At 39.3% G+C, this 25,961-nt stretch overlaps 1 protein-coding gene across 1 annotated transcript in view; it reads right to left on the reverse strand.

The window, feature by feature from the left end:
* Positions 1 to 1,809: 1,809 nt before the first annotated feature.
* The window catches only part of ntrk1 (neurotrophic tyrosine kinase, receptor, type 1), a 44,344-nt gene continuing 20,192 nt past the window's right edge, over positions 1,810 to 25,961 (reverse strand). The window contains 11 exon segments of the mRNA XM_078790502.1: positions 1,810 to 2,596; positions 2,680 to 2,866; positions 6,994 to 7,152; positions 8,078 to 8,318; positions 12,100 to 12,272; positions 13,616 to 13,746; positions 15,281 to 15,436; positions 17,617 to 17,719; positions 17,796 to 17,868; positions 17,870 to 17,942; positions 21,003 to 21,335. Coding sequence (XP_078646628.1) covers positions 2,681 to 2,866; positions 6,994 to 7,152; positions 8,078 to 8,318; positions 12,100 to 12,272; positions 13,616 to 13,746; positions 15,281 to 15,436; positions 17,617 to 17,719; positions 17,796 to 17,868; positions 17,870 to 17,942; positions 21,003 to 21,335 — 1,628 coding nt within the window. The 3' untranslated portion in view covers positions 1,810 to 2,596; position 2,680.

A 25,961-nucleotide genomic window follows, 5' to 3' on the forward strand; every position in this document is an offset into this window, starting at 1 on the left:
AGCCGCTGAAAATAATAGAAAGCCTCTTACCTTAACCACGACTATGCATCCATTCATTAGGATTGATCGCGTAATAACAGCGGTGAGATGCTCCACTCTTCTTCTTTTTAAGCAACTTGGTTTATTGTGGCGGGCACAGCATATACAAACACATGGAAGCTCATATATTCTACTACACATGGAAACGGCCAAACCAGGCACTGGACTGTACATGAATATTTACACTTCATCCTCGGGACTGGACTTTTTTTTTTTTTTTAAGCATTCCACATCTCTCTCCCGACACCGCCTCTGCATTTCAGTGCAGAGCTTTTACTTTGAAGGTCGCAGCATTTCCTCATGTAGTGGCCTGATGTGCTCAACTTCTACACTTCCTCATCTGTGACCAGTTGGGTGAACCAGGGGTGTCCAAAAAGTAGATTCTAAAAATAGCATTAACAAGAAAAATTAAAAAATAAAAGCAGAAAAAATGTCAAATATTAAAATGAAAAAGTTCTTAATTTTATGAGAATAATATTATGAGGCGGAATAGCATCATTTTAGTAGCATAAAGCTGAAATATTCAAGAAAAAAGATGAAATATTATGAGAAACAAACAAAATTTCTTTGGAAAACTAGGTTGTGGAAAAGGTTTTATTCTAATTAGAACAAAAAGTCTAAATTTTATGAGAATAACACTGTAATATTATGAGTCATTTTTGTACTGTACAGTTCATTCATTCATTTTCTACCGCTTATCTTCATGAGCCTATCCCAGCTGTCCCAGCAGTACACCCTGGACTGGTGGCCAGCCAATCACAGGGCACATATAGACAAACAACCATTCACACTCACATTCATACCTATGGACAATTTGGAGTGGCTAATTAACCTAGCATGTTTTTGGAATGTGGGAGGAAACCGGAGTACCCGGAGAAAACCCACGCATGCACGAGGAGAAAAAATAGTCAATTCTTTTTCACCTATATGACCAAGAGTGGTTTCTTGCCATACATACCATATATGTTATGAAAATTATTTAAGAAGAAAGCTGAAATATTTAGAAAATGTAAAAAAAGCCTCAAAAATGTAAAAAAAGTCAAATTTCATTAATTCATTAAAAAAAAGTCAAAAAAAATGTCACCTATATGACCAAGTAGTGGTTTCTTGCCATACATAGCATATATATGTTATGAAAATTATTTAAGAAGAAAGCTGAAATATTTAGAAAATATAAAAAAAGACAAAAAAATTTCACTTTTTTTTCAACTATATGACCAAGTAGTGGTTTCTTGCCATACATATCATATATATGTTATGAAAATTATTTAAGAAAGCTGAAATATTTAGAAAATGTAAAAAAATGCCAAAAAAGTAAAAAAAATATGCCATTTTTTTTTTTCACCTATATGACCAAGTAGTGGTTTCTTGCCATACATACCATGTATATGTTGTGAAAATTATTTATGAAGAAAGCTGAAATATTAAGAAAATGTCAAAAAAATGTAAAAACATTTTTTTCACCTATATGACCAAGCAATGGTTTCTTATCTACACGTGTTGCTTGACAAAATATCAAAGTGGCAAAGTTGCATCTTTTTATTGCCTTTGCTGGGAAAAAAACTGTCCACCCCTGGGTTAAATCGATATATAAAGTCGTGAACAAACAAGGACACCCGTTGTAACGCGTCTACTCTTGAACCGCTCAACACAAAAGGACGAAAATGTGTCAAAATGTGCCCCCCGACGCTGTTGACTATGCTAGCACAGTATGTCTCTGACAGCTTTTTCCTGATGATGGAGTCGCCACAGCCGATCTGTCAAGCTAATCTGCACTTGTCCGAGGTAGCAGATGCTATATATCACATACAACATATCATATGTGATGATACATGCTAACATTACATTTGAACATCATGCTAGCATATTCACTGAAGAATATCAACAGTCAAACTTACAGCTTCTAAGTAAGTAGCTGACTGATGGATAGTTAGCAGAGCGTCATTTTAAGATGTGAAGTGAAGCCTGTTTTTTGTTTTGTATTTTTACGAAGTGATGGGTGCACGGGCGAGCTCGTCTAGCCAGGCTACGAGGAAGGAGTTTTTCCTTCCAAATTTTTTTTGTTTGCGTGTTTGAGTTCCCTTTTTCTCATGCTAGGTGCTCTACCGACACATTTTGTTATCGCCGCATATTTAAAAAGTCACAATGACGCAATGACCTGTCTCGGAAGTGAGGTTGCCAGTTAGTTGATTTCTTTCCCTCAGTGGGCGGACAAAGGCAGTTCATCATCTCAAGTTGTGCAGAGGCCACTATTAGAGGAAATACGGTAAAAGACGTGTGAGTTTGATTCCAACAAATACAAGACATTTAACATGTGAAAGGCGGGACACATTCTGCTAATATTTGTCTGTGTAAGTTAAAAAATACTCCATACTTAGGTTATGTACTGTACACCTTTTAAATAGTCAGTCTTATCAAAACTTTGTTGAAAATCAGAGCGTCTGCTGTGTAAAAATACCCCCCCCCCCTCCGCTTCCGCCCGTGGAGGTGTAGTTCCACTCCCAGCCTGCGGGGGCCTCGGTCCCAGCTAAAAGCAGCTCCAGCTGACTCGCCATCACTGCTCCATGAAAGCATGCATGGCATCACTTTAGTAAGAGTAAACATTTGACACACAGTGCCCCCCCCCACCCGCCCCCCCACCTTAACCGAGGATGTCCAAGTAGACAGGGGGGTTCTTGACCAGGGCGAGCAGACGAGCGTGGATGTCCTTGATGACCATCCTCTGCTGGGGCTCCCTCTGCCAGCATCCCTGCATCAGCAGGTACACCTCCTTGGGGCAGGTACGGGGTCGCTCCAGCTCACGGCCCTGCGTGATGCACTCGATGGCCTGCGGAGGGGGGAGGGAGGAGGGGGGAGGGCGGCGTGTATTACATACTGCGGGCGATGGATGGGAACAACTTTGCCTTTATCGGCAACAAAGTATTCAGTGTACTCATAGGAACGTATACATACAGACATAGCTACATTAGGCTACTTTAATAATTTAATATATTCATAAATAAACTCCCAAACTTGGCAAAGATCCTCTATGTGGCAGGAGAGCTCTCTTGCAAACACAACAGTCAAAGATCTTCTACTGTATATCTTTGGCAGGAGCACTGTGCTTTTTTTAGGAATGTACTTGTTAGAATGAATATAATGTTAGTCATCACCCTCATATCCATTAGCTTAGACCAGTGATTTTCAACCACTGTGCCGCAGCACACTAGTGTGCCGTGAGAGATCGTCAAGTGTGCCGTGAGAAATTATCCATTATAATTTTTTTTTTAATGAACATTTATGAATCATTTTCTACAAATAGTATGTCATTGTCGAGTGTCCGTGCTGTAAAGACTGGCAGAGTAATGTAATATTTGTCGTTTATGAGGAAAAACTACAAAAGTAAATGAGAAAGCGCTCAAAGCTAGTTACCTAGTTGCCGAACTCGTTGCTAAATCAAAAAAGTCGCACACTGTAGCAGAGGCATTAATACTACCTGCCTGTAAAGCAGCGGTCTCAAACTCAATTTACATGGGGGCCACTGGAGCTCGGGTCTGGGTGAGACTGGGACTGAGGTTTCCCCCCCCCCAAAAAAAACGCATTTATTAAAAACAAAAACATTAAAAAAACTTAAAAAATAATAAAAGCTCTGATAAAACATTCCACTGTTCTCAAATATCTAACTTTTTATTTTTCTACACAAAATAAGATGAAAAATAAATAAACAAATCAAGAATTAAAAAAATCAATCAATCAGTAATAAATAAATATAATAATAATAATAAAAGGGCAAATAATAATAACTTAAGAAAACACATATAGTTGGTGGGTAGACAAATTATTTTTTTCAGATTAAAATGAACAAAGCATTATTAGAGCCCTGTAGACATGACAAAACACGACTATAGTCACATTTATACTCTTTTTATTTACAACATATTGCGCAACTGCAGGGTCTTGAGACACATGCTAACTCGCAAACTAGAGAGCTAGCGACCGAAACGGTAGCCTTCAAGTTATTTCCTTTAAACTTAAATAGCCAAAAACCTACCACTTCCACACGGATAGGGAGGATAATTATTAACAGTTATTTAACCTTTAACATGAACATGAATCAAACGTAATAATTTTTTCTGGGTACATGATACCATACAGCATCCATATCAAACTTGCGCGGGCCGCACTAACATTAAACTTTCATATCAAGGCGGGGGCCTCAAACTAGTGTCCTGCGGGCCACATTTGGCCCGTGGGCCGCGTGTTTTGGACCCCTGCTGTAAAGCCATTGTCAACGAGATGCTCGGCCCTGACGCGGTTAAAGACATAGCTAAAGTCCTGCTCTCTGATGACACAATTGCCAGGCGTATTGATGACATGTGGACAGACATCCAAAGCCATGTTTTGGAAAAGATACGCCTCAGTAGGAAATTTGCGTTGCAAGTGGACGAGTCTACGGATATTAGTGGACATTCTCAGCTTATGGCCAATGTGCGTTTTGTGGATGGAGATACGATTAGAAAAAACGTCCTATTTTGCCAGGCACTGCCAGAAAAAACAACTGGAGGGGAAATTTTTCGGGTTACATCGGAATATCTTGACCAGGGAGGACTTTCGTGGGAAAACTGCGGAAAAGTGTTTGCATTGATGGAGCTGAAGCCACGGTCGGGCGCACCAAAGGCTTCGTGAGTAGAGTGAAGGAAAGAAACCCAGGTCTGATTGTTACGCTCTGTATTTTGCACCGCGAGGCCCTCGTCGCTAAGATTCTACCAGCAGAACCGGTACCTGTTGGATGATGTGGTGCGCATAGTGAACTTTGTGAAGACACGACCTCTGAAAAGCCGGATATTGGCATCTCTGTGTGAGGAAACGGGATCGGAGCATAAAGCCTTATTGCTCCATACGGAGGTCTGATGGCTGTCGCGAGGTAAGGGGCTGACCTGTGCGTATGAGCTGCGAGAGGAACTTCAAATGTTTCTAACAAATGAGAGGTCTGATTACTCAAATCTGTTTGCAAGTGATGAGTGGTGCGCAAAGCTGGCATACCTGGCTGATATATTTCGTCATCTGAATGAACTGAACACAAGGATGCAGGGCCGAAATGAAAACCTGTTTACAAGCACAGATAAAGTACAGTAAAGTCTCGTTATATCGATATTGTCGGGAGTCGGAAAAAATATCGATATAACCGGACTGTCGATATATCCGATCCTGCGCCGAACTGCATTAAAAGTGGGCAATAATGCACACTATAGCTATAATGTTCTATAGCATAGAACAATGTCGAGCAGCTTAAATCTATCTTTGCTTGTGTATAGAATCTATACACACGAGAGAAACCATGAACGCCAGCATGTACATATGAAAAACAGTGAAAAATAAAGTTGACTGGAAGCAGCCGTTCGCCGTGTTCTTTTTTGGTATTGAAATCCTTAAGCAAAGATTGATTTAAGCTGCTTTTGTATCGATATAAGCAGACCAAATTGGCTGGCGAGAGATGAAAAGGGCATCGTAGTAACCGGATTATCATAATAACCGGGTATCGTACTAACAGAACTAATTATATCATAAAAGACTAGAAATTTGCCGGGAAATGAAAATAGTATCGTAATAAGCAGTAATTCGTTATAACCAATATCGATATAACGAGACTTTACTGTAAATGGATTCCGTTTAAAGGCGCACCTCTGGCAACAACATGAGCAACGTGCCAACCTGGAGATGTTCCCACTGAGAGAGAAACGAAACAAAGTCCCTCTGCTGCACTGTGTGAGGTAATAGGTAAACGTTTGAAAAGTCTTGAGGAGAAGTTGTCATTTGATTTCTCTTCAGCCTCCACTGAATGCTCTGACTGGGTTAGGGACCCAAACAGCTCAGCATCAGTTGTTGGAAAGGACATGACTTCACAAGAGCAGGAGGAACTAACTGAACTGAAACAGGATCGTGGTTTAAAACTAAGATTTGCTGATCTTCCTTTGGACAGTTTTTGGTTGACTGCTGCAAAGGAATTCCCCATTGTGGCCAACAAAGCTGTTGTGACATTGCTCCCATTTTCCACAACATATCTGTGTGAGCTGAGCTTTTCAAGCCTAACTGCTATAAAAACTAAAAACAGAGAGAGACTGAGAGCTGTTGAAGAAGAGCTTCGTTTGTGTCTTTCTTCCATTCCTGACCGGATATCGGCTTTGTGTTCATCTGAACAGGCCCAGGTTTCACACTTTACAAATAAAAATAAAATAAAATAAAAATTATATTGTAATTAAATATACTGTGCAGAGTGTCATTTTGTAATATTTTTGGTTAGTGGTGTGCCACAAAATTTTTCCAATGTAAAAAATGTGCCGTGGTTCAAAAAAGGTTGAAAAACGCTGCTCTATGTGATGCGAGCCATCTGCTGTTCTTAGGAGTCCACAGCCCCAGTCAAAGATCCTCTATGTGACGGGAGCGCCGTGCTATTTTGAAGGATTGCAGCATTTGCTTTAACACTCAGTTAAGAATGTGAAGATGTTATCCAGCCCATAAAAGAAGCCAAGTGGAGTAGCGGATGATTGAGCGGTCGTCTTCTCGTCGTTTCATCACCGCCCGCTGCTTTCAAGCGGATCAATAAGCGCGGGGTAATTACCAAGAGTCCAGTCTGGGTGCAGGACTCGCTTACGATCTCAAGAAGTCTCCCGTTTCAAGAGGAGGGTGGATCACTTTCCATCCTAATCTCATTGGCCCACAAAACCATGTTGGATGAGCGTAACAGGAGAAGGCTTTCATCAAAAGTATTTGGACACTGCTTGGATTCATGTCTAACTAAAAAGCCAAAGAACAATCAAAACCCACTTCAAGGTTGGAACTCGAAGGTTTTTTGAATGTTTTAGTTATGAAATGAATTGTGTAACCTCAGATGGATTAGGACATTTGGCCCCCCACCCTTAAAGGGTCCTCCATACGTGTTCATGTCATGTCAACAAAGCAAAGGTAGGTTCTCACCTCGCTGTTGGACAGCTGGTACCAAGGCTGCTTGCCGTAGGTGAAGATCTCCCAGAGCACCACGCCAAAGCTCCAGATGTCGCTCTCCGTGGTGAACTTCCTGTACATGATGCTCTCCGGGGGCATCCAGCGGATGGGCAGCATCGTGCGACCCCCCACCTGTAAGGAGGCCACATTTTGGACTCAAAATGATGCCAGGACAACAGCAGTTTTTCAGCTGATGCACCTTGTCTTGTAGTACCACTTATCTTCCTCAGGGGGCAGTGGTGAGTCACATCAGAGGCTCAATTTGGGACATAAAACAAGTCAAAAACAAAGAGTTTCTCATGCTAAAGAAGCTAGCACTTCCTACCAATTTTAGCTTGTAGAAAACTTTAAAATAGCATAAGTCAACACATTTTCTTAAGAAACGGGGGAAATAAGCCAGATAAAAAAATATAAACAAAAAATGTATTGAGATTTTAAAATAAACAGTGAAAAAAACAAATGCTAATTACTTTTTACTTATTTATTTATAAATTAATAGGTATAAACATCATCTGTTTGGATCATTTAATTATTACTATTTATTTTTAAATATTTTATTTAAGCATTTATTTATTTTATACCTTTTAAACTAAACAGTTTTAAATTAAAATATTACAGTTATTAAAATAAATTTATCTTAGATTTTGTCATCTCTTTGGATGGGCTTTTCATTTGTTTTAATCAAATGTATTTTTTTTATATTTCTTCAATTATATTTGTGTTAAGCTCGTTTTTAGCTGTACTTTTAGACAAATAAAATTTAGCTTTTAAAGCTAGCTAATATTTACTTTACTTTTTTTTTCTAAAAAAAGAAAAGTCTTTTTTTAAATTATTGATATTATTTAAATATTTTTTTTACAAAGCCCCGTTTGTTTATGCAAGTATTTATTTGACGAAGATAGCTTTGATCTATCTATACTAACTAAAAAAAGTTCAACTTTTACTCTGTTTTAATTTCAATGAGTTTTATTTGTATTTATTTATTTTTACTTTCAGAAATATACCCACCGGTATAAGCTTGATCATTTTGGTTTTGGTAGGTTTGTAGTTTGATTACCCGGTAGTAGTCTGTGCTGTAGATGTCCCGGGACATGCCAAAGTCTCCGATCTTGACCACCAGGTCTTCCCCCACCAGACAGTTGCGTGTTGCCAGGTCACGGTGGACAAAGTGTAGAGACGCCAGGTAGACCATCCCCGAGGCGATCTGGGCGGCGATGTGAAGCATCTGCGGCAGCGTCAGCTCGCCCAGCGGCGGCATCTTTGACTCCTCCAGGATGCGAGCGTCGGGACCGTGAGCGCTGCGGGTGACAGGGAAAGTCACCATTTTAGTTTAGAATGATGCAAACGTACATGTTTTTGCAACCTGACATGGCTGCCATATTGCTGCTATTATTGAAGACGCTAGCCTGCCGGCTTGCTTTTGGAATTACTGATGAGCGTGAAATATATATATTTTTGAACTACTCTACCCATTAAACTAATGAGTAGAGTAGTTACTGGGGAACTAAGGCACACATATTTAGAGTAGTTATTGAAGAACTAATGAAGAACAGATGAGTATAGTTCCTGAGGAACTGAGGCACATACATATAGAGTAGTTACTGGGGAACTAATGAAGAATTGAGGAACTGATGACTAAGGCACATAAATTTAGAGTAGTTGCTGAGGACCTAATGAACTATTGAGGAACATGTAAATGTAGAGTAGTTATTGAAGAGGTAATAACAAAGGCACATACTTTTAGAGTAGTTACTGAGGAAGTAATGAACAACCAATGAGGAACTAATGACTAGACACATACATTTAGAGTAGTTACTGAGGAAGTAATGAACAACCAACAAGGAACTAATGACTAGACACATACATTTAGAGTAATTACTTAGGAATTAATGAACAACTAATGAGGAACTAATGACTAGACACATACATTTAGAGTAGTTACTGAGGAAGTAATGAACTAATGAAGAACGAATGACTAGACACATACATTTAGAGTAGTTACTGGGGACGTAATGGACTATTGCGGAAGTCATGACTAGACACATACATTTAGTTACTGAGGAAGTAATGAACAACTAATGAGGTGCTAATGACTAGACACATACATTTAGAGTAGTTACTGAGGAAGTAATGAACAACTAATGAGGTGCTAATGACTAGACACATACATTTAGGGTAGTTACTGAGGAAGTAATGAACAACTAATGAGGTGCTAATAACTAGACACATACATTTAGGGTAGTTACTGAGGAAGTAATGAACAACTAATGAGAAACTAATGACTAGACACATACATTTAGAGTAGTTACTGAGGAAGTAATGAACAACTAATGAGGTACTAATGACTAGACACATACATTTAGAATAGTTACTGAGGAAGTATTGAACAACTAATGAGGTACTAATGACTAGACACATACATTTAGAGTAGTTACTGAGGAAGTATTGAACAACTAATGAGGTACTAATGGCTAGACACATACATTTAGAGTAGTTACTGAGGAAGTAATGAACAACTAATGAGGTACTAATGACTAGATGCATACATTTAGAGTAGTTACTGAGGAAGTAATGAACAACTAATCACTAGACGCATACATTTAGAGTAGTTACTGAGGAAGTAATGAACTATTGAGGAACTAATGACCACAGCACACACGTTTAGAGTAGTTATTGATAAAGTAATGAACAACGAATGAGGAACTAATAACAAAGGCACATACATTCATTCATTCACATACATTTAGAGTTAAATACGTAAAAAAATGGTGTCTTTGATGTGACTGGCGCTCGTGTTTTTGTAATGTGGAAGACAATTTGGTCATCAGTGAACGCATGTAGTACGTGTTTTTGTAAACATCAAAGACAATTTCACGACAACAATTCTTATTCTTATTTTCTACGTCTCCAATGAAGAACAGAACATGCTGGTGTGTACCACGACCTCTACGACCAATACTACTACTACTACTACTGGTAACTATGGCTTCCACCTTGAGCATGTTGAAGGTCAATGACCTAATGGAGCAGACTGGAGCTTCCCTGTAAACAAACGGTGGTTAATAGAAAACACGGCGCTCCTGTAATACACCCACAATTGATTGGCGATAATGCAATTGGAGCACTGCTGAACGCCCACGCTCACGTCTGACTCCACCCTAAAGGAGCCAGCCGTTGGCGTCGCGCCTCCACGTTGGTCACTATTAGTTTAGCAGGCAGGTGGCAGGGCGGGACGGCAGCTGCATCGTGGGGCGTTCCAGGAAATGCGCGGGAGGACACCTGGCCTCAGGCGCCGTCCGCCAGCTGAGCTTGCAGATGTTGCCCAGGTGACAATCCAGCTCTAATTGCTTATTTCGTTAATTCCGTTCCATGGGGAACAAAACATTTGAAACAGCGTGATGCCGTACAGTAAGGGTGGCTGTTCATAAAGAAAATAGAAAACTGGAAGAAGCAGTAATTTTATACAAATAAAGTCAAAATATTAACAGAAAAAAGTCTGAATTTTAGGACAATAAGTCATGATATTAAGAGGAAAAAATAATCTCATTTCAGTAGCATAAAGTCAAAATATAAGAGAGAGATGTGATTTTTAAAAGTCATGATATTATGAAACAACAAAGAAAGTTGTGGAAAAAGTTATCAGGTCAAAAGTTACTAACAGTTTGGATACATTTATTAATAAGAATGCTTTACTCGTGGACGGCAAATACGGATACAGAGCTAATATCAAATTACAAAATTAGATATATATGTAATCAGAGGATTAGCCTTGAACTGCTTTAAAAGCTACTTAGCAGATAGGAGGCAAATGTGAAACTGGGAGAATGCACATCTACATGCTTGAATATATCATGCGGAGTACCCCAGGGGTCAATACTGGGACCAAAACTGGTTCATCTATTCATTAATGACATCTGTAAAGTCACGAAGGACTTGAAATTGGTATTATTTGCAAACGATACAACCCATTTTGCTGTGGAGACAGCACACAGGAACTAATAAATAAAATCATGGCTTGATAAAAACAGACCATCCCTAAACTTAAGTAAAACTAAAATAATGGCATTTGGCAAAGACAAAAAGATATGCATGCACAAATACAAATTGATGGAGTGGATAATGAAAGAGTGAATGAAAATAAATATCTGGGGGTCTTAATAGATGATCAGATGTGTTGGAAACCTCACATGAAAAATAAATTAATTCAATAAAATAAAATAAAATAAAATAAAATAAAAGGTTAGGAAGAAAAACAAGGAAAAGTCAGAATTTTACGAGAATAATATCAAGAGGAAAGAAACAAATTTTAGTAGCATACAATTAAAGGAAGGCATTGTTTTTTTAGGTCATAAAAACACAAAAAATAATATTCTAATGACAAAAATGTTATATTTTGACATGAACAAGCTCCTAATATGAGGAAAAAAGTCATTTTACAAGAATAATGTCATGAGGAAAGAAACTAATTTTAGTAGCATACAATTGACATATTAAAGGAAGGCATTGTTTTATACAATACAATTTTACAATATAATTTTATACATTTTATACAAAAAAGTAATATTCTAATGACCAAAAAGTAATAATTTGACATGGACAAGCTCCTAATATGAGGAAAAAAGTCATTTTAGTTGAATTTAGCTGAATTACACAACAGTATGTTATTTTAGAAAAAGCATAATATTATGAGAAACAAAATAAATGGAAAATTAGGTTGGGGGAAAGTTTATAAAATGGGAATAAAGTCTAAATATGATGGGAGTAACATCATAATTTTACAAAAAGAAAATTCAGTAGTTGAAATATATGGAAAATTAAAAAAAAACATTAAAAAAAGAAATAAAAAGAACCAAGAGTCAAGTTGATAGTCTTTTTCTTAAAATATATATAACTTCTTAGCATACGTACATGTGTTGTTTTCAAAATATGAAATCCTTTTATTTTTCATTATGTGGCCCCCTAATGTGGACACAATGTAAATAAAGCAAACTCTTCGGAGAGGTGGAATTCTTGTATGACTATATCTACAGTATATGTGTCCCTGGGACAGCGGGATGGTGAGTTTGAATGCTAACGTACCGTAGGAATCGGTTGAGGTCGCCGTGCCTCATGTACTCAAAGACCATGGCCAGCGGCTCTCCGTCGGTGCACACGCCGTAGAATCGAACAATGTGCTGGTGCTGCAGCACGGTCAGGAGCTCCGCCTCCCTCTGGAAGTCCTGCCGGGTGGACTCGTTGGCGTCCTTCAGCGTCTGAGGCCAACACAACCTGTGTATGAACCTCTCGTTGCCATGGTAACTCCTTATATTTACACATGTATGCTTTATTGTAACATATATATATATATATATATATATATATATATACACATGCATATATATATATATATATTTTTTTCAAGAATAAAGTCAAAATATTAAAATAAAAAAAGTTGCATTTTTACAAAAAAAATTGCAATTACACATTAATAACACTAATAGGAGGATAAATAATGTTCTTTTAGTAGCATAAAGTTGAAATATTAAAGAAAAAGATTTTTAAGAAGTTGAAAATTGACAAGAAGAAAGCTGAAATAGTTGGGAAAAAACAGCTGTAATGTTATGAGACGAAAGTCAAAATATTAGGAGAAAAAAGTTGTATTCTAACGAAAAAAAGCCGCAATTTCATGCAATGTTATGATTTTTTTTATTTTAGTCGCATTGAGTTGAATCTAATTACACGTTTTAAAAGCCGCAATATTGTGAGAAAGAAATGTTAAAAAAAGTTGTAATTTCTGGAAAATGAGGTTGAGGAAAAAAAAATATTATGTGGGAATAAAGACAAAATATTTTTGGAATAAAGTCATAATATTACAAAAAGACACTTTAGGAAGAAAGCTGAAACATTTGAGAAGAAAACAACACTATTATGACAAACAAACAAAACAAAAAAGTGTCAAAATATTATGGAAACACTCAATAACAGCAAAAATTGAAAAAAAAAATGTAATTTTACAACAATAAAGTCAAAATGCTAAGAGAAAAAGGATGTATTCTGATGAGAAAAAGTATATATATATATATATATATATATGTATATATATATAAAGTATATATAAAGTATATATATATAAAGTATATAAAAGTAAATATAAAAGTAAAAAAAGTTAAAGTAAATATATATATATATATTTACTTTTTCTCATCAGAATACATCATTTTTCTCTTAGCATTTTGACTTTACTGTTGTAAAATGACATAATTTTTTCCCCATTTTTGCTGTTGTTAATAATATTTTGACACTTTTTTTTTGTTTTGTTTGGTTTGTCATAATAGTGTTGTTTTTTTCTCAAATGTTTCAGCTTTCTTCCTAAAGTGTCTTTTTGTAATGTCATGACTTTATTCCCCAAATATTTTGTCTTTATTCCCACATTTTTTTTTTTCGGCAAGCTCATTTTCCAGAAATGACTTGTAAAGTACTTTCATTTTGGTCTTTGCCGGTGCTTGAGAAAAGCATTTGTGATTCCTTCATTCCCTGCCCGCCTTTCCTTTGCTCTGCAGGCTAATGAAGCAGCGGGTCAACAGACTGGAGTGCCTTGGAGTGAGAGTGCGCTTACCTTGATGGCGACCAGCATCTTGTCACAGTCAGGACTCAGGTTGGCGCACTCGGCCAGGTAGACTTTGCCGAACGCGCCTTCGCCCAGCTCCCACTTCAACACGATGTCCTGGCGCTTGATGTGCTGAACACCTGATTGGAGGGGAAAAGGATGCTTATTTAGGTCCTTGCATAGGCAGCACGGTGGAGTGTTTTTTGTGTGTTTATGTAAATTAATGATATCAAATGAAATATTGCATTTTTTCTGTGCTTTTTAGGCTTCCTACGAAGTAACAATAAAGAGAATGCACAGATGGATGATGATGACGAGGTGACACCCAGGGTGTCCAAAGCTTTTCCTAGGTAGGCCAAATACTCGAAAACTTGGATATTCTGTACAACCCCAAAATATGACATATTTAAAGCCAAAACAAGTTTGAGTTATACAGTATGTGACAAAGTCAGTAGTAACAGCGGTACCTCAGGCATTTATTGGTTCCAAAAGGTCAGGCGGTAATTTTTTCCCCATAGGAAATCCAAATAACTCTTTCAATACCAAATATATTATACGGAAGTTATACGGAACCCCAGCAAATGCACGCACGCACACGTGCACACACACGTGCACACACACGTGCACACACAGCTAATTGTTTTACCCTTTTTTGAGTTGTTTATGTTGTGGTATAGTTGTTTGGATAGAGCCGTGTCATATTTGTGTCAAAGTTGAAGTTGTGCTTGAAATATATCTTTCCATAAAAAGCTGTTTTTCTCCCTTTGTTTTAGTCGGGAACAGATATTTTCCCGAAACTTACCTATGTTCGACTGCTGATTACAAAACAACGAAAAAAGGTAGAAACAAACAATTTTTTTCTTTTGAAAGATGAGAGTATAGTCTTTCTTTTTGCACGCACCATGCTTATATATGCATAGAACACAATATTGCGTGTGCCTTGAAAAAGTAGTCAAAATAATTTTAATTTTAAATGCAGAAGGAAGGCTGCTATTCGCTCACTTTGGACTTTTTCTGAAAAAATAATCAGACTGTGTTCTGGAAAAACAAACAAAAAACAGATTGTGTATATTTATATATTAATATTTATACTGTTATATTTTGTATTTTCATTTTTAATAGATGTGTCTGCAACAACTTCACCACAACAAATTCCTAGTATGTGTATGATCATACCTGGCAATAAAACTATTTCTGATTCTGATTCTAATTCCGAAAACAATGTGAAATCATGATAACTGAGGAATGGATGGGAATTATCGTTGATGTGGACGTCCTGTACATCCTGGTGAGATTGAATTCAATAGTTTATTCTTTATCAAACACATTCTTTGGCCCCATGGCGGGTTATTTAGGAGTCACACTCGTTTAGGCGCTCCATTTCACATTTCACCGACTAGTTGCAATGTTGTATGAAAATTGAGGCAACATTTTTGTGTATATTTTTGATGAAATCTAAATCATAAAAAAAAACTGTGGTGTATTTTAAAAAGCGAAGTTTGACTGTAGTAGTATTTGTGTGCTAAGATTCAATATTGCAACATGTTTTCCATTTCTTCATGACATATTTATGTGGATCATGTTTTAATAAGCCACAAGTTGTGGACCTGAAATGCACCCATGGGGCCACGCAAGGCCTGGCATAAGCATGCAGGTAGATTCAGTACCACTCACACATGTCTTTGTCCTTGATGATGCCGCAGAAGTACTGCGGGTTCTCCACAAAGCTCGACAGGCCCGAGTCTTCGTCGGAGGAAGGAGGGCTTGTTCCGAAGTTCATAAAGCGCAGCGACACGGCCAGGTCGTCTTTGGCGCCCAACACAGACGAGCCTGATGACAGCATAAACAAGCAGCACCTCCTAATCAGCCTCTAAGCGCTTGTGATTGCTGTGAAATATGACATTCTGAATCAATTCCACTTCTTTTGAGGAATCAACCATCTCTGCCGCCTATTTGGGTTTGTTGGTGTCAGATTAATAATCAGTGCGGCAATCAGGCCACATTGAAGCCAGGCTAAAGACTGCACGTGAAGCGACTCTAACGACAGTTGGCAATAACGGCCGAAGCAGCGGGGCCTAAATAGTCCGACTCCACTCTTGCCGGGCAAACCGCAGAACCTCTAGGGTCCGACGCACTGCAGAATGGAACAACAAAGGGGAGCGGGAGCTGATGGAAAGAAGAAAAGATGGAGCCCACTTAAGCAATCAGAGCCACTTAGGCACTTCCAGAGCCACAAGTGTAAATGTGTGCTCTATGCTGGAGGAGGGGGAGAAGGAGGGGGGGGGCTGGTTTGTCCGTCCATCCATCCCTCCATCCATCATCTTTAATGGCTTGCACCACATGGTGATAGCCAAGGGAGGTTTTCTGCTCTCTTACAGTAATTAAGGCACTTTAGGCCGGCTGACACAGTATGTGCAAAGTTACAGCTCGGCGGTCCCACTCAGTCTTCCTACCGAGTACGGCCTTCTAGTCCAAACCATACGAGATGGCGGAATAATCACTGTTTCACCAATGTCAGATACGTTAGCAATACAAGAAAAATCTATAAAAAGTCACCCTTTTTCAGAGCTCTACATTAAAACAAAAATGACTTTCCATGGGGAATCCTTAAGGATTGTCAAGAGACTTCTAGGCACTTTGCCTTTTAGAAGTTGTGCACCACAATGAAACATTATTGAATAGACACATTTGTGTACTAGTAAAGTGTTTTGAATCCAGAAAAAAATGCTCAATGGTCAAACAATAATTTGTGAAGCAAAGGTGAGAAAAATCCAGCGAGAAATGGAAGCGCTAGATTTTGTAGCTTGTGCAAAATCAGCACTTGGTATTGGATCTAATGGGTGGTGTTTCATTGTGACCACTTCAAATTGTCACAGCAATGTGATTCACTCACCTGTGCCATCATTTGATTTGCTGCCGCTAATAAAATTAGACCATTAGACCATGTTGGCAGGGACGCCATGATAGATGTTTTCCTAGTCAAACCATCGCTCATTGGTTGATCGCCAACAAGATTCAGGGTGTGGGTAAAACGCAGACCGCGGTCTAAATAAACGATTCTGATCGGTCCATTTCAAGATTTGCAAGGATTGGTTTGAAAATTACCGCCGGAATTACACAGTCCGTGTTTTACCAACACCCAACAAGAACCGCTTTTAAAAAAATTCTTGGCAGTATGGCATGCCAAAGTGCACTTGCCCGACGGGAATATCACTGATTGGATTTACTTGCCCTAATTTTGTTTTAACTTGCCCAGGGCCATCGGTACATCGTTATTGTCATTGATCAATGGTGTGGCAGGTGGCACAGGCATGAGTTTCGCACTGACACCAATATTTTAAGGTGCACACACAGATAAAAGACGCTGCTGACCACTCATTTAACCCTCCACCCAGCCCCGGTTTTAACAATAATTTATAGTTCATGAAAAAGTGGAAAGGAAAATATACAGTAGTTCTACATTGCACGACACTGAAGCAACCCATGTACAACCAATGCTGTAGTCTCTGTTTTGCCTCTCATCTAAGAAGACTTCCATCAGTTCATGCTTAAGGACTAGATAGGACAGCCCCGACCAATGTATATTCTCATTCATGCAGGCTATTGTATTCTCAGAGTAATTGGTCATTTGCAACAACCGCCAAAAAGTGAAAATGTTCTTGCCTGGGCATGCCTCCACCTGAAAGGATTAATCCCACACCATCCCCTGTCCTGTTAAGTCTTTGAGCATGAACTGTTGAGGCGAAACATCAGAGCGACAGTCGACACTTATGCGGTTTGTGTGGGCTCCTTCAGCATGACGTCGGACAACTCTGTCCCAAAAGATGAGATCAGGAGCTTCACAATGTCACAGCACGTGTTAGAATTCATGTCCGCCGCACCCAGTGCCGGCAGCACTCATGCACACTATCACCACCATTTTCGGTGGATAGTAAATCAGTATGAAGTACTGAAGTATACCCAAGGATATCTGTGAGGACTGTATGTCCAGAGTAAGCGTGTCAACTTACGGTGTATACCGAACTTGGAGTTTTGGCCACATTTGTTGACAACCAACACAGTGATGAGCAGAAACATGCAGGCAAATAGAGCCAGACCCACAGCGACAGACACCTGTTGGAACAAAAACATGATACATTATACAGCATGCATCATATTCCACATCATGACAATGGCAAAACGTGCGTACCACAAACACTCGACTCTCTAGGTTCTCTGTGACGTCCATGTCAGATTTGTTTGTAGGAACTGAGGAGAAGCAACGGTGAGATGTCAATCAAATCAGACATTTCGGTGGAAGGAAAATGTAATGACTCACTTGGATCCACATTGATGACTTGCATGAGGGAACAAAGAGCACAAATTAAGTATAAAAACATACTTCATAGAGTGCACAGTATTCACATACACTTGTTTGTTTCTTTCGGCTTTTTCCTTACAGAGTCGCCACAGCGAATCTTTTCTCCTGATGAAAATGTTAAGACCGGTTGAAAATTACAAGAATTTTGCACTGTTGGATTTTAAGGAGGTTCTAAATAGTTGTGTTGATATGTTGGTCGCAAACAAATAAGAGTCGGCTTGCGTTGTTGGGAGCCGCTTTGTTTTCTCCTCGGCTTTTTTCTGTTAAAGGCAAATGTCATCTCTCAGCATTCCAAACCCTGTTGGCGACATATTTTTTCAAAATTTTCTCAAAATCTAGCAATGTTTTCTGGCGCCATCACATAGTTTTCTGGTATTGGGGGAATTAACAGTGAAAGCACCTATTTTTCTGAACTTTCTGTTGTTACTCCATTGGTCCGCCCGGCTCCAAATTGTGAGGGTGATCTAAAATTTGTAATTTTCCCCAAATTCACCCTTTTCCCTATAACACTGTTGACCTTCAGGCAACCTACGTATGTTTATACTGAAAAAAAAAACAAACTGTTAATTTCTGTTAAACTGCTATGACTACGACTTCCACATTTCTCAACCGATTCAGCTCATTCCAAAATGAAGTCATTCAACAAAATCAGGACGTTCAAACTATTAGCCACAGCTCAAAAATTTAATTGAAATTGAAAATGATGTTTTTTCTTCCAGAATGCAAAATGCCTTTGACCTGAAGAGTTCTAGCTACTTTCACATTTCTCAACCCAATCACAGCGTACCAACAAGCATTTAACTAATTCAGGAAATTCATGCCATTTTCCACATACCAAGAACTCCCGCTTTCCATGTTTGACATTCCCATTTTTTTAATGCAAAATGCCTGTGATCTAAAGAAATCTAACTACTTCCACATATCACAATTGTTCAGACTGTTCCAAAGTCAAAATTCTCAACTTTGTGACATTTAGCCTTCCAGGTTTATTGTGTTATCATGCTAACATTGGTATTGCTAGCATGCTAATGTTAGAAAATGAGCTTTTCTACTCGTATTTTTAGCTATTTTTATGGGTAGACACATATGTAAAAACGTAGCACTATTATGTACATGTTGGCTTGCTAACACTGGCATGTTAGCATTGTTGGTATGCTAAGATTGATATTACTAGCATGCTAATGTTAGAAAATGAGCTTTTCTACTCGTATTTTTAGCTATTTCTATGGGTAGACACATATATAAAAACGTAGCACTATTATGTACATGTTAGCTTGCTAACACTGGCATGTTAGCATTGCTAGTATGCTAACAATAGCACAGTAGCATTTTTATCCATTTTAACAGCTACACACTTACATAAACACTTACCACTATTGTGCTAGGTGTTAGCATGCTAGCATTAGCAATGTAAATATGTCAATAAAACTGATGTACGACTAATATTTATGGTGTAAATCACAATACAGGTAACTACGGCGCTTACCACCATCGTAGAAAACATTACAGACCTTTTTCTTTTTGTTTTGCACTTTTTCATTTGATTTAATGTGTGGTGTTTTATTGTAAATCCATATTTGCATGCAGATAATTGATATATATTTTTCGTTTTTGTATTTTATAATATATTCTATTTTTTTAGCTGTTAATTGAGGATTTTAATAAGACAATAAATATTTAACATGTATTTTTTACATTCATAATTCATTTTACACAATACACAGAATTTGCTCAGACGAAATAATTAGAGGAACCATTTGGCAGCCAAAAAAGACCTCTCCTTTTGGTGAGCCAAGCCAAAAGAACAGGCTGTCTCAAAAGAGCCGGAATTTACATCACTACTAAGTAATAATAATGGATTGATTTTACAGAGCATCCTTTTACAAAGTACACAAAGTACTTCACAGGGAAGTGAACCCATTAGTCATTGACACCTCAGTCACACGCTGGTGATGGTAACCAACACCAGTGTCCACAGCTGCTCTGGAGTAATCTGATGGAAACGTGGCTGCCAAATCTGGCCTATGTCTCTCCAACCACCACCAAACATTCATTCAGGTGTCTTGATGGCAAAGACAAAAAAAAGCTTTCTCTCTCTGAGGTTGGACGCAGTAAGTTATTTTAAACTTCTTCAAACATCCTGAGGGTTATGAAGAAAAAAGTCAAGTGGTAAACCCAAGAAATGTCACTGGCTCCGAGCATGAGGATCCCATTGGCTGTCAATCAAGACATGGAACCATCCCCGGCCCAAATGAAGGTTGTTACTGGTGCTGAGTGCAGTCCAATAACCATCAGATGCCATCTACCAGAGAAAGCTTTTAAGAAGGCCTTCAAAGCCTCGTCTCTTTCAACTCCACAAAATTGCCCTTTTGTAACCTCGATGGTCCTGATGGTTTCCAACATTACTGGTATGACACTGAGATCCCACCTGGTATATTGTCCTCAAAGACCCATGGAGGAAGCGCCATCATGATCTGGGATGCTTTGGTTTTGAATGGAACAATGGAGCTTAAGGTTGTGCAGGGGCGTCAAACAGCGGTTGGCTATGTGGAGATGTTGCATTGGGCATCCCTCATGACTGAAGGCCCTAGTCGGTGTGGAAATGTCTTTTTTAACAGGACAACGCTGCACCTGACTAAGGACTTCTTCCAGAGGAATAATATTTTGGACTATTTTTTCAGTTCCAGACAGTGTCATCCATCAGCCATCTTCTATACCGCTTATCATCATCAGGGTCACAAACTGCACACAGAGATACCCAAGCAGAGATTCAAACCTAGGTCTTCCCAATCTCCTGACCGTGTGGCCATCATGCTAACCGCTCGCAAACCATGCGACATCTCCTCAAGATCCACCAGTGCAAAATGTAAATTCTTGGAATTTTCAACTGGCTTTATCAGGAGTATTTATTTATCCCATTCCCCATCTCAAAACTAGACGAGCCTCCTGTGTTTATCATTTCACAGTAATTGAGCTCAATGCTCAAATGTCAGCGATTAACAAAAACAATAAGATAACAATAAGATCGGAACTCACCAGGGATGATCCCCTCCGGATCAAACGGGTCAAAGGGGTTGTCCATGAATTTCCCACTGGCGGTGGCCTCATCCCTCCCCAGCCTGTTCTCCACCATCAGAGTGTATTGGCCATTGTTCATGTGGGTGGGCTTGTTGAGGAAGAGACAGCCGTGCTTCTCCGAGCCGTCGGTGGAGTCGGGAATGATCTGCGTGTACGTGTAGTCCGTCTCTTTCAGCTCTTCGCCGTTGTACAGCCAGCTGATGTTCACGTCCGGGTTGCCGTCCACGGCGAAAGGAAAACACCAATGGTGCTGCGGGACGGCATTCCGCAAGTAGAGGATTTTGGCGCGAACTGTTGGGATGTGACAAAGATAGGTCAATAATTGTGCTATTAATAAATCGACCGATATTCACTAATTTTGACTTTTTAAAAAGAAAAGAAAAATCTATGTTTATCGCCACATTTACTCTTTGCCATCACTGGTAACGCAAAAAAGCCAAAGAAAAAGCACAACGCACTGGTGGCGTTTTTTTACCCAATGTCAGTTACCCCAGACAATGTCAATTCAACTCCATATCATACAACTTGAGCAAGAAGCTTGCCCTTCACGTTTCCATGAATCAATGTCCTCCATCTGTGTTTCAAACCGGCATTATGAATAATGAATCCGGGTCAACATGTGGACCCGACCCTAAAAGCTACCTGGAAGCTGTTGTAAGATGTGAAGTTACAGGAAATGGCCTCCTGTGGATCGAAGAGACCCCTCGGTCAAACCCCTCGCTGTTCTTAAAGGAGATCTATTATGCAAATTTTTCAGCCTTCTGTATTGAGTTATGGACTACACACGCTAACCAGCACACAAAGCTGTATAGATCTTCCAGAATCTGCACCTATTCAGCTGTATTTCTTTGGATTTCATGGTTGACGCAAAAACGGTCCATTTTAATTTATTCAACACACGGCCCATCAGCAGGCACGCCCACTTTGCTGTGGTTGGTCACACTTGCTGCTAGCTGCAAACGGTATAGGAGTTGATAATAAACGGCGGTGTATCTTTTTAAATGTTGGCTTTTAACGTAGAGTCGTATGTGTTGGATTCCAAATCATATCCGGAAGTAGAGACTGGACAGTCTGACGTTTCTCAAGAAAAGAGGTTACTTCAAGACGTCTCTCAATGGTAAGTATGTGGCCGCTAATTGTGGCGAGAAACGGGTATTAGCATCCCCGCTCCTTGTATGCAAGAGCTTTTGCTCCATGACTTACACAAAATAAACACAGTTAGGACACTGATAAGTAATGCTGGAAAATCGGTTGGCTAGTTCAGCTGCATACTGGCCCATGTTCACAAAACAGTCCGTTGACAGATTAAAATCTATATCTTTTGCTGGTAGGCAATCAGGAACTCCCGTACGAGCCATTGCTAGCAAGTAAACGGAGGAGCAAAAGCGCTTCGCTGGCTTACAGCCACGCCCATATAAGAAAGTCCACCCCTCTGTGATGTAACAAAGGGGCAGGTTTACAACGCCTTTTGAAACCGAGTGTTTTGAGCCATTCTAAACTTCCTTTAGGGCTTACTTCCAAATGCGCAAAGCTCAATATGTGAAACTTTAGCATGGTTTAACAGGAAGATACATTCTAACTCTATTTATAGGTCAGAAACTCTGCCTCAGAAAGTGCTGCACTCTGGGAATGGGGGGATGCCGAATACTTGAGAGGATGATTAGTCATGTTAGCAATGGTAGTCATGTTTTTTCACCGCAGGCGTCAAATGCTAGAAGGCTAGAATTAGCTCTAATGAACATTGAGGAAAAATGAATGAACTGACGCGGTTTTTCCTCTGATTTCAAAGTTTAAAAGAAGGGGAGCCACACGGGAGCAGCGAATCATTGGCAGGGCGAGCCACTCAGCAGTAAACACCCACTGTTCTGGGAGGTAATTAAGGGTAATTAAAGGGCTGGCGGTTAACGAGCGTCCGTCCACCAGTGGGGCTGATGTTGATGGATCGGCTGAACCGGCGCATTCAGGGCCTGCCAATCATGGCAGATGAAGCAGTTTTCCGGAGTAGGAGGCAAAAGTCCATTAGGCGAGGCTCAAATCGGATCTGAGCGAGGTTATCAGAGCCATTTTCCTGACGCTCCTTATCTGTCCCTGGATGCTCGTGCATTGGCCTCAGCTGATTGGCGCCCCTTTGCTCCTTTTGGCTCCTGAGTGTCACTGAGATGCAGATGATATATGATATATTTGTTGGCAGTAATGCATCACTAATGCATCTCAGCATGTTTTGGGTTGTGGAGTTCTCTAACTTTCAGACTAATGCGCCTGAAAGCGAACAAACGGCAGCCAGCCGTTCTTTAAGAGCAAAAAGAGGCGAGTTTGCTTTGCTTTTGTCCTTTCATTCTATCCTGAGCATTAAATGGGAGACATAGCTGCTGTACGTCACATGGCGCTATGTTATTGTATTATTGCTTGCCAGAGTGAGTGGCAGACGACAGAGAGCTCCATTAGAAACATGGCGGGAGCGCACTTCTATTTGTACAAGGGCCATTTGGGAAGGATAAGTGTGCTGCATTCTGCTTTTCTCTTGACAATCCACCCTGCCTTCACCGGAGAGACGGCCCCCGGAGAGTCCTCGGCCCCGACCCCCATTAGGCTACAGAGAACGTCTATTGAGCTCCCGAGCACGGAGCTTTATTTGACAGACAAAGCAGAGATCCAAGGTTTCCACCTTTCGGGATCAGAGTGCCATGTATGAACTACCTCGGAATTACTGCAGAACCTCTATAACGTCTGCATAGTGCATACACAATGTCAATGTGTACTTTACATATACGACTGACAGGAGGGGGTCACTAGAAACAAGTGTGTAGCCGAGTCATAGAATGACTAGAACGTGACTGATGCTCAAACGTTCTTCACCTTTTACAAAAGAAATCAACACTAAGCCTGGAAAATGTCCCACAAAGTCAAAACCCAGGGCCTTGTTATACAAGTACTAGGGTGGTCCTTATATGGGGGGGGGTCAAAAAGATTTTGGGGAAATGTTCAACTCTCACCCTCTGAACGTGTTAGAACAAGGGTCTCAAACTCACGGCCCGTGGGGACGCTAGTTTGAGGCCCCCGCCTTGATATGAAAGTTTAATTTGTTTAATTTGTTTTTTGATTTGCTTATTTATTTTTCCATCTTATTTGGTGTCAAAAAATAAAAAATGACATTAAACATTTATTTAATAATTTAATAATAAATACAAATGAATTTGTTAATTTGTTAATTTGTTTCACTTGTTTCATTTGTTTTTTGATTTGCTTATTTATTTTTCCATCTTATTTTGTGTCGAAAAATAAAAATTAACATTAAACATTTATTTAATAATTTAATAATAAATAAAAATTAATTTAGAATAATTTATATAATATATATATGTTTTATCAGAGCTTTTGCAAAGAACCAAAGCACTGAAAAAGTGGAGGGTATAGCAGAAGCATTGAAGACTATTATATTATATATATATATAATATTTAATATAATTAATATTTATATTATATACGTATATATATATATATATTTTTTTTTTTTACCCGATGCGGCCCAGTCTCACCCAGACCCCAGCTCCAGTGGCCCCCAGGTAAATTGAGTTTGAGACCCCTGTGTTAGAATATCAATAAAAACTGACTTTGAATTTTTTCAACAATATTTAGAGGTTGCTCAAGGCCTCTGAATATTTCCAGAATTGCTCATTTTTTAGGAAATTGTACCATTTTAAGAACGCAAAGCAAAAGAAAACATTACCTTAATTGACTAGTCACTGTGACAGAGTGGTAACCAGCAAAATTCAAGTCAATGACATCATTGAAATAAAAGATGAAACAAACTTCTTATGCTTGTATCTGAAATAATGAAATCACAACCATAGTATAATCTAAGCAATAATGCGATTAAACTGTTGTCACTCATATTCACTATTTAGTTCACATATTCTGCATCATAATAAGAAACAATAAGCTTAAAACTTATCTAATCTTTGGTCAACAAGGAGTTATACTCCTCAATGAGAGCAACACCCCTCTCTGCTAAATCACTGACAACCTTCAAGCTGCGTGTGATTGAACATGCCCCCTTATAGTCATCTCGGGAGTCCCATGTGTCAGGGTCAGCCTGGAGAAAGACAGTGGCTAGGTCCAAACATCTGAAGAAGTTTAGGGTGTTTTTGGTCACAAACTGTGTTATGAGATGCTTGTTTGATTGACTTGATAGACATTGTTAATGCGTTTGGGAAATGTTTGGTGAATTGACGACTCCATCCAGTCGAACAATGGCTTGTGCCATGTCTCGTTTTGTATGAATTTGTATGAATTTCTTCATACCTTTTCAGACTTTTCAGAAATTGAAGATCATTATAAGGGGCAGCGATGGCATCAGCAGCTGTGAACCATGCTATAGCATACAGTCCCACAACCAACACACAAATGTCGCAAATTCCTCTAGTTCAGGGGTCTCAAACACGCGGCACCGCAGGCCAAATGTGGCCTGCAGGACACTAGTTTGAGGCCCCCGCCTTGATATGAAAGTTTAATGTTAGTGCGGCCGCGCAAATAACTGTTAATAGTTAACCTCCCTATCTGTGTGGAAGTGGTAAGTTTTTGGCTATTTAAGTTCAAAGGAAATAACTTGAAGGCTACCGTTTAGGTCGCTAGCTCTCTAGTTTGCGAGTTAGCATGTGTCTCAAGACCCTGCAGTTGCGCAATATGTTGTAAATAAAAAGAGTATAAATGTGACTATAGTCGTGTTTTGTCATGTCTACAGGGCTCTAATAATGCTTTGTTCATTTTAATCAGAAAAAAAATAATTTGTCTACCCACCAACTATATGTGGTTTCTTAAGTTTTTAAGAAAACCTGATGCGGCCCAGTCTCACCCAGACCCTAGCTCCAGTGGCCCCCAGGTAAATTGAGTTTGAGACCCCTGCTCTAGTTTGTTAAG

The sequence above is a fragment of the Doryrhamphus excisus genome, linkage group LG5, assembly GCF_037039965.1.
Source record: "Doryrhamphus excisus strain RoL-2023G ecotype Guam linkage group LG5, RoL_Dexc_Guam_v1.1, whole genome shotgun sequence".
Classification (NCBI taxonomy): domain Eukaryota; kingdom Metazoa; phylum Chordata; class Actinopteri; order Syngnathiformes; family Syngnathidae; genus Doryrhamphus; species Doryrhamphus excisus.